This window comes from Larus michahellis, chromosome 2 (genome assembly GCF_964199755.1).
Source record: "Larus michahellis chromosome 2, bLarMic1.1, whole genome shotgun sequence".
Taxonomy (NCBI): domain Eukaryota; kingdom Metazoa; phylum Chordata; class Aves; order Charadriiformes; family Laridae; genus Larus; species Larus michahellis.
The window spans coordinates 89,530,282-89,545,501 of record NC_133897.1 but is presented as its reverse complement, the minus strand read 5'-3'; the positions used below and the strand labels follow the sequence as shown (position 1 = coordinate 89,545,501).

Genomic DNA, 15,220 nt, shown 5'->3' with positions numbered 1-15,220 from the left:
CGGGGGAGACGGCTGGGAGGGATTTTTTTTTTTTATGTACAGTTTAAAATAGAAATTTAACATGCACAGAATCAAAAATCTAATTTAAGCCTGCTGCTGTATAGAAATGTATACTTGGAATGTTGAATGTTTGTGGAAAGAAACAAAAGAATAATTTAAAATCATGTTTCTATTTTGGCTATTGGGAACCATGTATATCCATCACCCTAATCCACCTTTCCCATAAAAACATTAATTACCTTCTTAGTATCCATGCTATCCAAGTGGTTTTGAATGAACTGCACAGTAGCATTGAAATCAGCTTGATTAAACTCATAGGGTATATTCCAACCCAGAGATCCAAACTTGCGTCTTTCTTGAACAGTGGAGTGTAGAAAGGCTACAGCATATAACATTGGTTTCCATTGTACCATGTCACTGACATCTAGTAAATCCTGGCTGACACCTATTGATTGTAAATGGGCTTTATAAGAAACACAGTATTTTTCAAAACTACTTCAAATCAGTGCTAAAACATCACTCCTAGAGATATTCAGTTGGCTCTCTGACTCTCCAAAGAGTAAATTATTGTCCTACTAAGTGTTCTATGCTAGAGACAGTTTATAGCATGTTATTAAGTTGCTCACATTAAAAGCATAAAGTTCAGGGCCGGGGTGGTGGGGGGGGGAACCAAAACCCAAAACAAAACACAATTTACTAGTAGCTGAATTCGCATTAAGTTGCTTTCTGCACAGACTCATTGACCTTTATTTTATGCAATGTAAAGAGCACTTAATAGTCAAAGATTAACATGTCATTTTTTGGCCGAAAGACTCAAGAAGATTAAAAATTTAAACACTTTGAACTGAGATATCAGAAGCCACCATTTGAGCAAAGAAAAAACATTTCCTGTTTTGCTGTCCAATTAGATCTGGCAACAGAACTTCAGCAGATCTTCTCTTCCTTTTAACGTTCAGAACTTCTAGCTCAAACCAAGGATCAAGATGTGTCCTGGCATCATTATGATCAGCTCCCCATAGTAGCTCACAGCTACTATCAGTGGCTACAATGTGACCACATGATAACACCGGAGAGTCCAAAAATGAGTGAAATTCAATTTTAAGTCATTGTTACTGTAGCACTCACCACTATAAGTTCTCTTTAGTCCAGCTCTGAGCCCTTGTGGTGGTTCATAGGTAAACTTAATAGACATTTGAAGAAGAGTGATGGGGAACTGTTTGTGAATGTCAGTTGTCATCCACAGTCGAAAGCTTTCATGGACAGTCTCTGTCTCCGTTACAGTGTCCATCAATTCATCCAAAAAGTCAAGTCCAAGGTGGCAGTTTTGCAGAAGTGCCCAACCTCCCTTGTTTAACACAACAGAATATAAAGTTATGAACATGGTTTACAAAGTGAAATCACTAAAAATCACTCTTTGTTTATGCTGTAGCTTAGGAACAAAGCCAACGCATCTAAGCTATAGCAAAATATAGCATGTTTAAGTGTTTATCAGAGCTGTTAAAGGAAGAAACCCTCCACAGTCAATTTTGCACCACTGGCTCACCAAATAAAAACCAAGGCCTTAATCATTTGATTTCATGTACATTTCATGTACAGAGACCAGAATCCATAGTAATGGTACACATGCAATTGACAAAGTATTTTTTCTCCAAAAGAGAGATCATGTGAGCTAAGCTGCAGGCTGTTCTTTCTGGAGGCATTGCTAGCTTGTTTGGTTTTATCCTTCTAAATAAGTGGTCCTTACTTGTCCAATGTGGTCTTCTCAAGTAGTCCCTACCTTTTCCATTTCAGTACATTTAAAACCTATCTGGACATGACTATGATAAACACTAACAAATCTCGACTTATATAAGGGAGCTCAGAAGTAGCTCCCATAGAGCAAGCTGCTAAACCTTATTCCTCACAAGGGTCACAGGCTTGGAAAATAACCAAATATAACTTAATTAATCTGTTGCTATCCATCAATAGATATCAAACTTCCTCATATGAATTACCATACTTCATATAGACACCTCACATAACTCTTCATTAAGAGGGTATGTGAGACAGTGAGGGAAAGTAGCTGCAAGGAGCTCTTCCTCCCTATCTTTTGAATAAGTATCTTCTCATCTGACCTGCTAATTAGCTCTTAATGTGAAGTTGTCAAACATGAATCTGGCAAGACTCAGAGGAAAACTGGTTATACAGACAGGGAAGAAGCTCATAACACAGGAGTGCAAGTTTAACCTGTTCACATCAGTAGGTATAGCAGTACTACCACCTGATGGACAAAGCATGCTAAATCAGAACATCTCAGCTTTTGTTTCTCATACAGGAAATTTTATTCTTTAATTCTTCCATGTTTCACTTGTAAAATGCCTGTTCTATCAGATGGTCCATCCCAATTCAAAATCCAGACTACAGCAATGGCAAAATATTTTGCTATGCAGACTTGTTTTTCTCAAGGTTATGTAACTCAGTAGTATATTTGGAATTAATCCTCTTCATTTAACAAAATATGCTTGTATTACTAAAAATACAAAACTGAAAAAATGCTGTGAAATGCTTGCTGAAGAATATTTAATATTCATGCAATCCAACCAATCAATTCAGCTGTGTTCATCAGCAAACAACCTACAACACAAAAACTCCATTTCATATGGAAAAACTGATTTCTGCACAGTATCAAAAAGCTTGTTACGGCAAATTAAATGACTGGGAAAAGACAGTTCTGTTGCTTAGGACACTTATTTATACAAATATAACTTCTCACATCAGCATTAAATACCTACTAAACAACTTTATTTCATAACAGATTTTCATTCCTAAGTGTTTAATACAGACACAACATAAATTCAGGTTTTTGTCTCTTACATGAGCCATTGTCTGCTGTAGAAGTTTACGAGCATGGATTTCTTGCCCTTGGCCCATGGAAACATAACGTGTCTCTATCTTCAGTCTTTTTCCCAAAGCAATAATTGAGTCTGTAGGATCAGAGCCCATGGAAAGAAAGCAAATGAGAGGAGTACGTGGATCTGAGTCTTCCCATGTCTTCTCCAAGTCCAAGATGACTCCCTCTGCGTATTTCTCCCCCATAGTGTCAATGATGTATTTTCTTGCCTGTATTAAAAAGTGTATATTTAACCTGTGATGTAATAATTAAATAGTGTTTTCTTCCCAGTATAAATACAACCAATAAGTAAACTGAAGAGAAAAGGCTGCTATAAATTTAGATCAGAAATACAAATATGCAACAAAGGTATTTTACATGTTAGCATATCATACTGTCTTTGAAAGTGTTATTTCTTACAACCTTATAAGATCAGTTAAAACTTTTAAAATAATTATTCTATTACATATATATGTATGTATTGTTCTATAATATCTATAATTACAGTATAATAAAAATTATAACCTTGCTAAACTTCTAGAAAGGTTTTAATGATTTAAAGATGGTATCTCCTTTAGATGCTCCTAACCTTAAAATTTAGCTTTCCTTTCCAAATACTAGAGAAAAAAGGAGGAAAGAATCGAAGATATGTTTGAAAGGTGTTAGGTCTTTCCCACCTCCATGTTTAAACAAATGGTGAATTAATGGTAGCAATGATGAAAATAACTGTCACCAAGTAGAAGATCCAGAGGAACAAGTGAATATCATCTCTGTTATTCCTTATTTATTTTTGTCAAAAATTGTTAGATTATTGTTCCTTTTTACTAATAAAAACAAAATCAAACAGTCTGAGATGAACTTTCTTGTATTCTTTCCCATGACATTGCTTTTGTCTTAGACCACTCTTCCCCTTAATACCTCTGGGTTACTTCTCAGAGACAAAAGATATTCAGCATTTAGCATGTGATAAACTATCAGCTTTCATAAAACCATCGTAAGATGAAAATGTATCTTGTCCCCACTCACAGAAGTGAGGAACTAATTTTGCATGATCTGTTTCAGACACATAGCACGCATCCGAGGGAATCATTATATAGTACCATTTAACCATCTATTGACTGCAGTTACACCAATAATTGCTGACACTTTCTCTGAATCCAGTCACAATGTCTAAAGGTTTGCATCCACAAAATTAATATGACGCTTTTAGTGATGCATTCTGACTTCTGTAAATTGCCAATCATTTCTCTGAAATTGTCAGCAATTGCGTAATTTTTGATTTTTTACTCTGGAGAAGAACATGAAGATTAAAAACAGGCTCCTAGAAGTTGAATTTTCTTAAAAATATGTCTAATCATTTAATAAACTTTAATTTTATATTTCTCTCCTTTCTAAATAGATGGCTTTAAATTAAAAATTTTGAACAGACCTTAGTATAGATTTTTCTAATTCTTCCATGCAAGAAATGGTTCCTCAATTAAATCATTTTCATATTTGGTTTTCTCTCAGACAACTGAGCTCGTGAGAAGATTTTACTTCAGCCTAACACAAAGACACTTCTACATTTCCAGTGAGTAATATCAGCAAGGACAGTAAAAAACACCTTCTGAACCGATAAAGCAGGAATGGATAAACACATAGATTTCCAGAAGAAATCCTATCTCCATAGTAAAATCACTGGGTAATATTCGTTCAATATATTGGAATAATTTTGCTAACACTGCCCTTGCAACAACTGGACAAATTGTCAGAAAAGAACTTCAGAAAATACAATGTAAAGGTCCATTACAAACAGGAGTTTAGCATTAAATAAAAAAAAGTACTGAACTGCAATACTGTAAATATTACTCTAATGACAGTTAAATAGACTACGTTAGCGATATAAATGTACCTGAGCTATGGTCCTGTCAGGACACCATGATCTGATAAGAAGAAGATGTCTGAAGCAGTCCAGGGATTGACCATAGCCACTCGGAACCAGCTCTTCTTCAGGATTCTCACTATCAAACCAGATTTTCCACTGTTTTTCTGCTTTGGAAATCTGCAGTTATACCAGCAAAGGAGTAACTCTCACTAAACAGACAAGTTACATTTCAATTGCCACTAGGTCACAAACTTTTAATGAGGGTCAGAGACATGTAATCCATACGCAGGCATTTGTTTAGCAATGTTAGTATACAGATTTAATAAGGTTTTGTAAAAAAGAGAAGATAAGCTTTCAGATTTTAATTACAGAATGCAACAATGCCCTTAAGTATTCATATTCTGAAAAAAATGAGCTATTACTCAGTATTTTTCAGGAATAATGGCATAGCAAGGTCAGAACACAGATAGCTAGGCTCAGAAATAGCTTTGAGAACACTAGGTACGTATGTACTCCCCACAGGACTCTACTCACATACACCAAATGCTATTCACTTATTCCATTAGCTACCATAAACTTAGCGTCCATTAAGACTATTCATACAAGTGCTGAATTTACTGAACACCCTTTCCCTAACTCTTACTCCATGTAATCAGAGAAATATCAGAACAAGCATAATAAAACATAGTATAAGAAAGCACAACAGGGATGCAAGTAAATCTAAAAACAGGAAGAAGATTCAAGTTGCGTTATGTGAACTGGATAACAGCAAGTATCCCAATCTGAAAGTATTATAATTATATAGCATGTGAAGTGTTCTGCTTTATTCTTATTTTCCTATGGGTTTTATCAATACAGGTTGCTAAGCAGTCAGGGCCACAACTTTGGCTATCTGCTATCAGTTTCATTCTGTTCTATAAAATAAAGCAGTTTCCCCACCGCATGTCTTGATTACTACCAGACCATTTCGGTCAAACAAAAAAATTAATTTTTAAAAGCTCTTACTTACTTGATCAAGAATATCTGAAAATTGTTTAAGCTTACTGAGCTCCACCAAGTTCAGCCAAGTCATATCCAGAATCCATTTAGCTGGCTTAGGAGGACAAACGTTAAGGTCTAGGGAAGCACCACCTGCAAGAAATTAGGAATTAGTTATAATTAAGAACTGTTGGAGACACCCAAAAGACAGGAGAAAAAAAAAAAGATCTATTTAGAAAACGTAAACTAGATACTGTAAGACTATTTCACATGACTGTCTTCCTATTCTGGAGAAAGACTACTTAATAACTAAGGATGGTCACAAAGAAATTTGTGAGTTAGGTAACATGCAAAATTTATTTTCAAATCTTAACTTTTCATCTTACTTTAAAACATATTTTTTTAAGATCCATAACAGATTCCCATTGCAAGCTAAATCTATTTTCTACTATAAAAGAACAAGCTTGAGTTTACAGAGAAAAAAAAGGAGAAGCTTAATTTCAATATTGTTTTCTTTGATTTTTTTATTGTAGTAGATAACATAATAACTTTGCCAATATGTACTTTTGCCTTCCTTGGAATTCAACTGAAACTAAAATAAAGAAAACACAAAATAAAAAGAAAACACAAGCCATGAGAATCCAGATTTTTAATCATGAGGTTGCAGGGTTTTTCTACCTTATAAAGTCGTGCCATCTTTGATGAAGCAGAGTTTGTAGTTTGGTTAGTTTATATTAAATTTTTTTTATGATGTACCTAAACTTAATCTTTGTTAACCAGTTTCTCTTTTGAGGATTTACTATTTGTTAGTGCAATGTGCCTGGAAATAAATGCTTGTTGGGAAAAGATATTCTGAAGATTCAACATGCAAAAATTAACAGTTATATTCCATACATAAATGTTGCCTGGAAAAAGTATCTTTTAAAGGTAATACAAAATGATACAACTAATACAATACTCTGTGGGAAAGTAACAGAAGATCAGCGAGGAGGACTGTTAACATGCTCAAGTGACTCACACCTGGGGTGTCGGAAAACACACATCAGACGAATCACTGTTTAGTCTTACATGCTCAACAAGTAGAACATCTGCACCTAGATAACACAGGCCTGTGATGGACTCAGAGGCACCTTATCAAACATGCCTGAGATTCCTGCTCAGCTGTCGGAGAAGATCAAAGCACAGTGGAAAACTATGCCTGCTTGAATCCCTGATATACAGGCGAGAACAGCAGGTTTGAACTCACGCTCTCTCGCTCGCTAGCAAGGACTTGCTCGCTAACAAGGACTCTCTCTAGCAAGGACCGAGCTCTGCAGTGCCTGTGTTCCCACTTATGTGCCTCTGCCCAGATGTTGCTTTCAGTAATTCCCCAATTCGTGAAGTATTGAGATTAAATTTACTCTTTGCGTTTCATCCGTGGTTTTGTGGTTGTCCCTGCATCCTGCCTGTGTCGGCTCACACAGACTCCAAGCTTTCAAGTGAAGATACACAGTTGCCTGCACGCAGTTAAGACTAAGGCCATGAACTTGTCACATCCAGCTAAGAGTTCAATATTCTTTTAAACTGTTAGCATCGCTTTCTGTTCCTATTCGCTTGCTCGTCCTCCTGCAGTTACCAAATAAACTAAAAGATATTTAGTATAATAATTTTTCTAAGTCAAACACATATCTGGTGGTATCTGAGCAGCAGACATAAACACCAACTGAAAGGATACTTAACAATTTTCCTTTTTAATTCTCACAATTTTCAATGCTATATTTATCAATATTCAGTGTGCTGATTATAAATTAGAACTACCATACAACGTTGTCTGTCACCACAACAGAATGATAAGCATGTATTCTTTCAATTGACTGGCTTCTCAAGTGCAAAAGGAAGCAGCAGGCTGGCTAGGAGATATAACCACAGCTCACAAATTTTCTACAATAATATACGTGCTCTACTTAAAATTTTTCCATAGTTCCAACCTTTAATAAGTGTCAGAAATTCTTCATGCTTCACTCTGTTTCTTTGTATATCGATTTTCAGTGTAAGTAATAATGTGAAAAGAAATTTGTGCTCCTCATAGAGTCCTCGGGCAGCATACTTGAACACTTCATATGTCATATGTTCGATAATATTAGTAACCCTCTTGCTAGTTATAGGGCTCTTTGTAGACCTGTTGGAAGAAAGGTCTGCAGTTGAATGTCGATTTGCATAGCATTATTAAAGCGAATACTATGTAAAAGACAAAAAGCTTTCAAAACATAAAAAAATAATAGATCACAAATACAGTATATTAGACAACAAGTGAGCAACAAATTTCAGATTGAAGGAGCAACAAAAAAAAAAAAACTCCTTCCTAATCAAGCCTTTCTGCATAGCTGAAGATCAACACAGTATAATGGTTTTTAATTAACTAATGCCTAATTTTTAAGGACTGTAAGTATATTTGAAGGTTTTTTACCTTAGTAACTAACAGACAAAGGCTTATGGGTATTTAAACTGACAATTTCTGTCAAGACTGTAACAAGCAAAACAATTCTTCCTGACATTAGTTTACAACAAATCTTTACTGTACTACAATCACCTCCACAACTGGATAAATACAAATGATATTTATTGTTAGCTAAATTACCTGGCAAGGGAGCGATCAAAAAGCCCCAAAAACTGCCGAAGTGAAGTCTGATACATCACATTGACCATGCTCATCTCAGTAATAAGGAAATATAAGATGCTACCTCGAGTTGCAACTAAAGCACAGGAAACAAGACTTTGTTCAAAGTAGAAATGCAGAGCAGAAAACTTTAATTCATACAATAAGTACAGTGAGTTTGACACTAATGATGACTGAAGATCCTTGAGTTGCTCCATTCTTTAGTGGCCAGAAAAATAATTAAAAAGTGAATTTAATCCTCATTTATACATTGGCAAAAAAAAAAAAAATATCTTTACTGTAATTAATGCATACTATATAAAACCCAGTTTGCAAATATGAGCATATTTGGAGTGCATCTGGTTGGTATACTGCAATATTCAGATCATCATCAGAATATAAAAAAAAGATGAAGTACTGTTTGAGTATCCAAACAAATTTCTCTTTATAGACTTTTACAGGAGTCATATAAAAGCTAAATGAACTATATTCAGTTAGCTTACCCAGCACTGATTTACCTTACTTTCAGCAGTCATTTAGTTTTAAATACAAAGGTTTTACAAAATCTGCAATGATTTCTGATACACTAACTGTGCCATTTTACACATTTCCTAAAATGCAGATATAATACTTAATTTCAGAGAGCTTACTTTTTTCACATGTTTTCACCTGTCAGTTAAAAGCTAAGAGACTCATGAAATGTGTTGACTATAATAACTTAAGGATCTATGACAGGATAAATGAAGTGTTCATCCAAGCAGACGCAAAAAGCATTTACATTATATTGGCCCCCTAAAAGAATGTCAACGTGTTGAAATTAAACATACAGTTAGCCAAATACCCTAATGACTGGTCTCATTTACAGTCCATAAAAAGAGCCCTCCCAAGTTTCTTATCCAGTAGACTAGATGGACATGTACACTTGGATATACAGCAATGAGAAGTCCAGGGAGGGAATAGATTATTCCATTTTATAAATTCTACATGAAGCATAACATTGACTATTTTGTCCACCATAGCTCAATATGACATTTCCTAGATACATTTTACTTACAGGAAAACACAGATCCCTCCCACCCATTATGGTCTTCCTGATCTCATACTACCATTTCTCTTTCTCTAAGTATTGCCGTTTTAACTGTACAATCCAGTCATTTGTCTTTCATTACTACCTTCACTCACCAGGTCTGTACTCTTCACGGGCTGAGTTGATCTGTACTTCAGTTTCAGCAGAAGTTTGCAGTTTCTGTGTTACCTCCTCAGCAGTCTTCTTAGTGTTACTCAATACAATTATTAAACTCTCATCATCTGCCAGAGAACCCTTAGTGCTTGTAAGTCGGAACAAAAGGTTATCTTCTAGGTCTTTAATCCTCCTTCTGTTCATGGTCACATCTTCAATAAGATCTGTTCTTTCTTTCTCTAATTCCTGTTGGAACACACGGTAATATTTGGAAAACAGAAGAGTAATCAAAAATAAAACAAAATAAAACATGGTATTTAGTTTTAGAAGTACTGATCCTACCAAAATAGCGTAGGTCAAGAGTAACTGCACTAATCTGGGGAAAGAATTCCAGTGGTAATTCTGACAGCACATCTACTGACAAGTTTCTGAACCTGCCATATTAGTGTACATTAGCAAATTATTTCAACAAATAAAATGGAGCATGCCTTAATAGAATTAGAAATTCAGAATATTAATTCTTTTTCTTTTCTTTCTGTTTCAGACAAAGTGCAAACACCTTTCCAGGTACAGGATTTTATTTCACTCCATCTGATGCCATCCTCATACATGCTCTGTTTTCCAATCACTGTATTGAAAAATATAGCCTCAGTAACAATGAGCATCCTTAGTCAATGAATCAAGCATCAAATATTTCAAGAAGTGCAGCTAAAAATGCTCCATCAAACAGGGATAACTTCAGTCTCTCATTGAAATGCTTCATTGATTAAGAAAAGAAAACATATAGAACTCAAATTGAGTTGCTTCACTAGAAGTATTTATTTGATTACTTTTAGTAATACAAGCTGGGTGGTTTATATACCTACTTTGTTTTCCAGTGGTCATATATAAAAGATGGATACCTGTTGATTAATAGCTTTACATTTAAAAAAAAAAAAAAAAGAACAATAAAACTGTTTAAAATACCTAGAAATATATGTTCTTCAGAGGTAAAAGGCCTTCATTCTTATACTACTCTTATTACAAATGAATCCCTCAGAGATAAAAATACTCCACTGAAACAATAGCAAATGTTTCAACACAGTGAAGTAAAAGAAAGAAAAAGGGAGAGGATGGGTTAAGAGTCTTTTATAAAACAAGGATAATATGAAACTTATGAATCAACAATAAGTGAGCCAGTTGGTAGAAATATTAGCTATGCCTACAGAAGTACTCCTCCACTGTTCACAAAAGTCTGGTGGATATTTTTAACAATGTCTGTTCACCTTTGTCAAGTGTTCACCTTTGTCAAGTCCACTTCAGCACTGCAGACAGGCTGCTACTATTCCAAAGAAACACGGACAACACCAAGAAATACATGATCTCTCATATAGCCCTAGCAGAATTATGAACCTGAGAGACCTTAGCGAGGCTTAAGGAAAGGTTTTACTCCTCCAATTTGAGTAGCCTTCATTTATACAGATTTGCAACACTGTTACAACTTTTGAGATTGTTTTTTCGTTTTCCCACATTCTAAACTTGTGGTCTTCTCATTCCTACACTCTGCTAACATTCCTAAGTACTTCAAGAATTTAGTTCTTGTAAAGAAAATCCTTTTATCTTAAAAAGGAATTTTTTAAAAAATTATCTCATTATCAAATTTAGGTTCTTTTCTTGTCACTGTACAAAAAGTATATTGAAACATCATCATCATCCGGTAGAAAACACACATTGGAACTGTTGTCATAGAATAATGTAAATGTCACATAAACTTAGAAGATGTGCATACAGATTCAAGATTCTTACAAAAAATGATGAAAAAAGACAAGAAAACTACAGTTAACTCCATTTTAATCAACTGATGCCTAATGGAACTAAAGAAAAGTAGGTAGCAATTACAAAGCAAGACAAGCATTATGCAAGTTTGATGAAGTAGAAACAATTTTTAAAAGTCTAGCATTAAAAGAATGTTAGCATCCAATTAAATATACTAATTATGCTGAGAAATCATTCTGAGCCAAATTAAATTTCATGTTTTGCTGAGTTCAATTTAAAAGGTTAAACATATTCTAGAGTGCAATGCATTTAAAAAACAGAAAGCTAAGTTTTCCTCATAAGAAGAGCCTGAGAAACAAGTTGGAAACAGAATGACCGAACTAAAGCAAGTGAAGTAACCTTAGATGAAAACCTTAGTGAAAAAGCTATCTATTAAGCTTTTAAAATACGTTTTGCAGATAAGGAAGAGTACACAGTTGAAAGTATTCTGCATGTCTTCAAAAATTTCCAGTCATAACATCAAGGATGTAAAAAAACAAAGACAAGTTACCATATACATAAATTCCAGGAATTTGCACCAGAGGCTATTTCAAAACCAGCTTTATGGAACTGCTTTCATAAGCTGATGTCATTTTGCAGGCTGCCATAAAGAATGCTAGATCTTGTTAATATTCATAGAATCTTCATGGTTGGAAAGAACCTTTGAGATCATCGATTCCAACCATACTCCTACAAAAACCCCCTACAGTCTCTGCCACTAGAGCATGCCCTGAAGTGCCACATCTACATGTTTCTTAAATACCTCTAGGGATGGTGACTCAACCACCTCCCTGGGCAGCCTGTTCCAGTGCTGCTACATAACTTAAAACATTCTGTCACAAAATGATTCACAAGTGCAAGAATTTGCATCAACTTCATACAAAACTTGAGCCTTTCTCCACCAGAAATCTTGAAATATGAATATGAAAATTCAAAAAGTCATAAATAGTTTCTGTGTATTATAAGTTCACTACTAATCTGACATATCTATTTCTACAACACTAAATAAGCAATTTTTTTGTCAAATTACATAACAGCCAATGTAGCAAAACAATCATATCATTAAAACAGTATAAGTTATACTACATTCAGACATACATCAAGTCTCTCAAATCCAATAATTCCAAGAAATAGAATAGAATTAAAATTATACAGATATACCAGTTACCCTTTGACCTTCTCGTGCTTAGCTCACGTCTTGCAAATTGGTTTAACATTCTGGTGGAAAAGAAGAAATCAGTACCAGTAATCTTATCACTAAAAAAATCAATTCTTTTAGATGTATGCCACACAGATTCTACCAATGGGCATACCAGACAACACAGGAACAGAAAGTCAGACTTTGCAAAATCTTTAAATGATGTGCTGTAAACCCTCCTTTTCCTCACTGCAAGTCTAAATCTCATTCATTCTAAGTGCAGAACCGTATTAGAGACAGTGGAATGGCAAGAAGGATATAAATGTACATACAAACCTTGAAGAACACTAACCTCAGGCAAATAATCTCTCTTTGGGAGCAGAAGTTCCACACATACATTCTAACACTGGATAGCACCAAGCAGTCATACTACTCAAATCATTTGGTAAACTGTATCACAGTTAAGTAATTCCACCACCTCCCTACCAAAGACTACAAGAGGATAGCAAGTATCCACACACTTAAGAGAGAAATTCACAGAGATGCATAATTAGATATCATAGGGGAAAAAAAGGTTTTGGATGGTGGGATATGTCTTAATTGACTCTTCAGGAAACCTTGAACCACAGGGTGCAAGAACAGAGGCCAATCAAACTGAAAAGTGGTAAGTATATTCTATGAAAATCCCCCTGACTGTTAAGTGGCCCACTTGTCATTTATCTGGAAGAACTATCCCCAGATGTTCTCAAGCAAAGCAGTAGTGAGTACACCACTCCTAGAAGCTGGTCCAGAGATCTCAGTATGTCCACCCATTAGACATTCCCAGGTAGTGGCAAAGATACCATAGAATAATAGAATAATTTGTTTGGAAGGGACCCCCATAAATGCACTAGTTCAATCCCCTGCTCAAAGCAGGTCTAAATAGGTCAGTTGCTCAGGGCCATGTCCAGTTTAGTCTTGAAGTCCTCCAAGAATGGAGATTCTGCAACATCCCTGAGTAATCTGTTCCTGGTTTTGACCACTCTCAATTTAATTATTTTCTTCCTAATATCTAATTAGAATTTCCCATGTTCCAACTTGAATCCATGACTTCTCAGGCCATTTCTTTGCACCTCTGAGGAAAATTAAGCTCCTGTCTTTTCTGTGTCCTCCAAGCAGGGATACAGAAACTGTGATGACTGGAGGAATTTGCTGATAAAATGACTGTTATCTTGAGGAATGTACTGTATTGCAGAAGTGAAGTTTGGCATAAGGCTTTGTGAATACACACATCATAGTGTGTTTCAGAAAGACCATGATAATTCCATTACATAGTGGGTTGACAAGCTGTCACTGGTTGAAGTGAAGCTGATGGTGCAATGGAGCTGTCTGACAAAATATAAGCCTTCATAGAACGAGTATGATTTCTGTCATGAGATCCATGGACTGATCAGGAATGAAATGCAACTATTTGACACTAACAAGATGACTGAGGCCATTAAGAAGGAACATTTCACATTGAGGGGAGTTAGGGGAGGAGGACGGGAGGACCTCAGCAGATGCCACAATAAGGGAAAACACACATTCCTCTCTAGTGAAGGTAAACTGGAACTATTGACAAAATCTTAGTAAATACACAGTCATAGATGCAGAGAGTCTCATTTGACTTCAAATATTGCCTGACCAGGGTGTCCAATAGTTCAAAAGATACCAACCAACCTCCCTCCAGAACTGCTGGTGGAATATTTATTGGGATTGTCATCCTGAACTTGGACTTCCTCAACTAATACATCTGCAATGTCAAAATAGGTTGTTAGCCCATTTCCCCTTGAAGCGAAGCAAGGAAGTAACTACATCTGAACCCTTTGCACCAGGTTATGTTGCCATGAGCTCCACAGTGTGTAGACAGAAGAACATCAGTTTTTATTCAAGGCCCTTTTCCTTTTCACAGGCATTCTCATGCGGTTATAACTCATTGAGGCAGGAAAAATAAGGCGAGTACGGTACAGTTGCGATAATAAAGACAAATAGAAACTTCTACTTGAATGAGTCCATTTCTTCTATGCCAGCTTTTAAACCATCATAAATAGGTTATATTAAGAATAACCTCAATAGAGAGAGCCAGAAAGTTACCCTGCAATATGGGAATAGAGAGTAATAAATTAAAATTAAAGGAAAACCTTCTACAGGTAACTGCGAGACATATAGCCAGAAAAAAGATACAACCAATTCTTTTACCTGTTTCTCTGTGAGAATGACTCTGCCTAGGAGTTGATTTTCAAGACCTTTCATGGTCACAGTAAAGTCAATGATGGAGGTTCGAGCACTAATTTCAGGAGAGTAACCTGGATTTGGCAGTTTTGTAGTAATGTAAAGTCTGAAGCCATTCATAACATCTACTTCCTTATCACCAACCTTCACCTTAAGAAAAGCATTAAAAAGAAGTTTTGAGATATCAAGAACCAGTACACACTCTTTCAGTAGAAACAAAGGTTACATTTTTCTGTTCAAAGGTGTAAAAATCCAGCTTTAAATTATATGATTGATGCAAATAATTTGTTGAGAATATTTATGGAACAGTTTAAATGACGCATTCACAGATTATTTCATTTTTAAAAATTGTCATAAGCAAAGGGATATGGAACTCTATAGGTTAAATATATTAACGATCTGTGATCTTACGCTTAAACTCTACTTTTTTTGGTATTAGCATTAACCAAATTTAAACATGAGTTTAATCTTTTATAGTCATATACATATTAGGAGTTACTTTGTTTAGGACG

At 35.3% G+C, this 15,220-nt stretch overlaps 1 protein-coding gene across 1 annotated transcript in view; it reads right to left on the bottom strand.

Annotated features, from left to right (window-relative positions):
- Positions 1-15,220, bottom strand: part of DNAH5 (dynein axonemal heavy chain 5) — a 137,115-nt gene that overhangs the window by 12,567 nt on the left and 109,328 nt on the right. The window contains exons 65-73 of the mRNA XM_074576183.1: positions 14,676-14,858; positions 9,529-9,772; positions 8,329-8,443; positions 7,679-7,869; positions 5,743-5,864; positions 4,761-4,910; positions 2,854-3,099; positions 1,126-1,345; positions 240-445 (exon numbers count right to left, since the gene is read on the bottom strand). Coding sequence (XP_074432284.1) covers positions 240-445; positions 1,126-1,345; positions 2,854-3,099; positions 4,761-4,910; positions 5,743-5,864; positions 7,679-7,869; positions 8,329-8,443; positions 9,529-9,772; positions 14,676-14,858 — 1,677 coding nt within the window. The remainder of the gene's footprint in view (positions 1-239; positions 446-1,125; positions 1,346-2,853; positions 3,100-4,760; positions 4,911-5,742; positions 5,865-7,678; positions 7,870-8,328; positions 8,444-9,528; positions 9,773-14,675; positions 14,859-15,220) is intronic.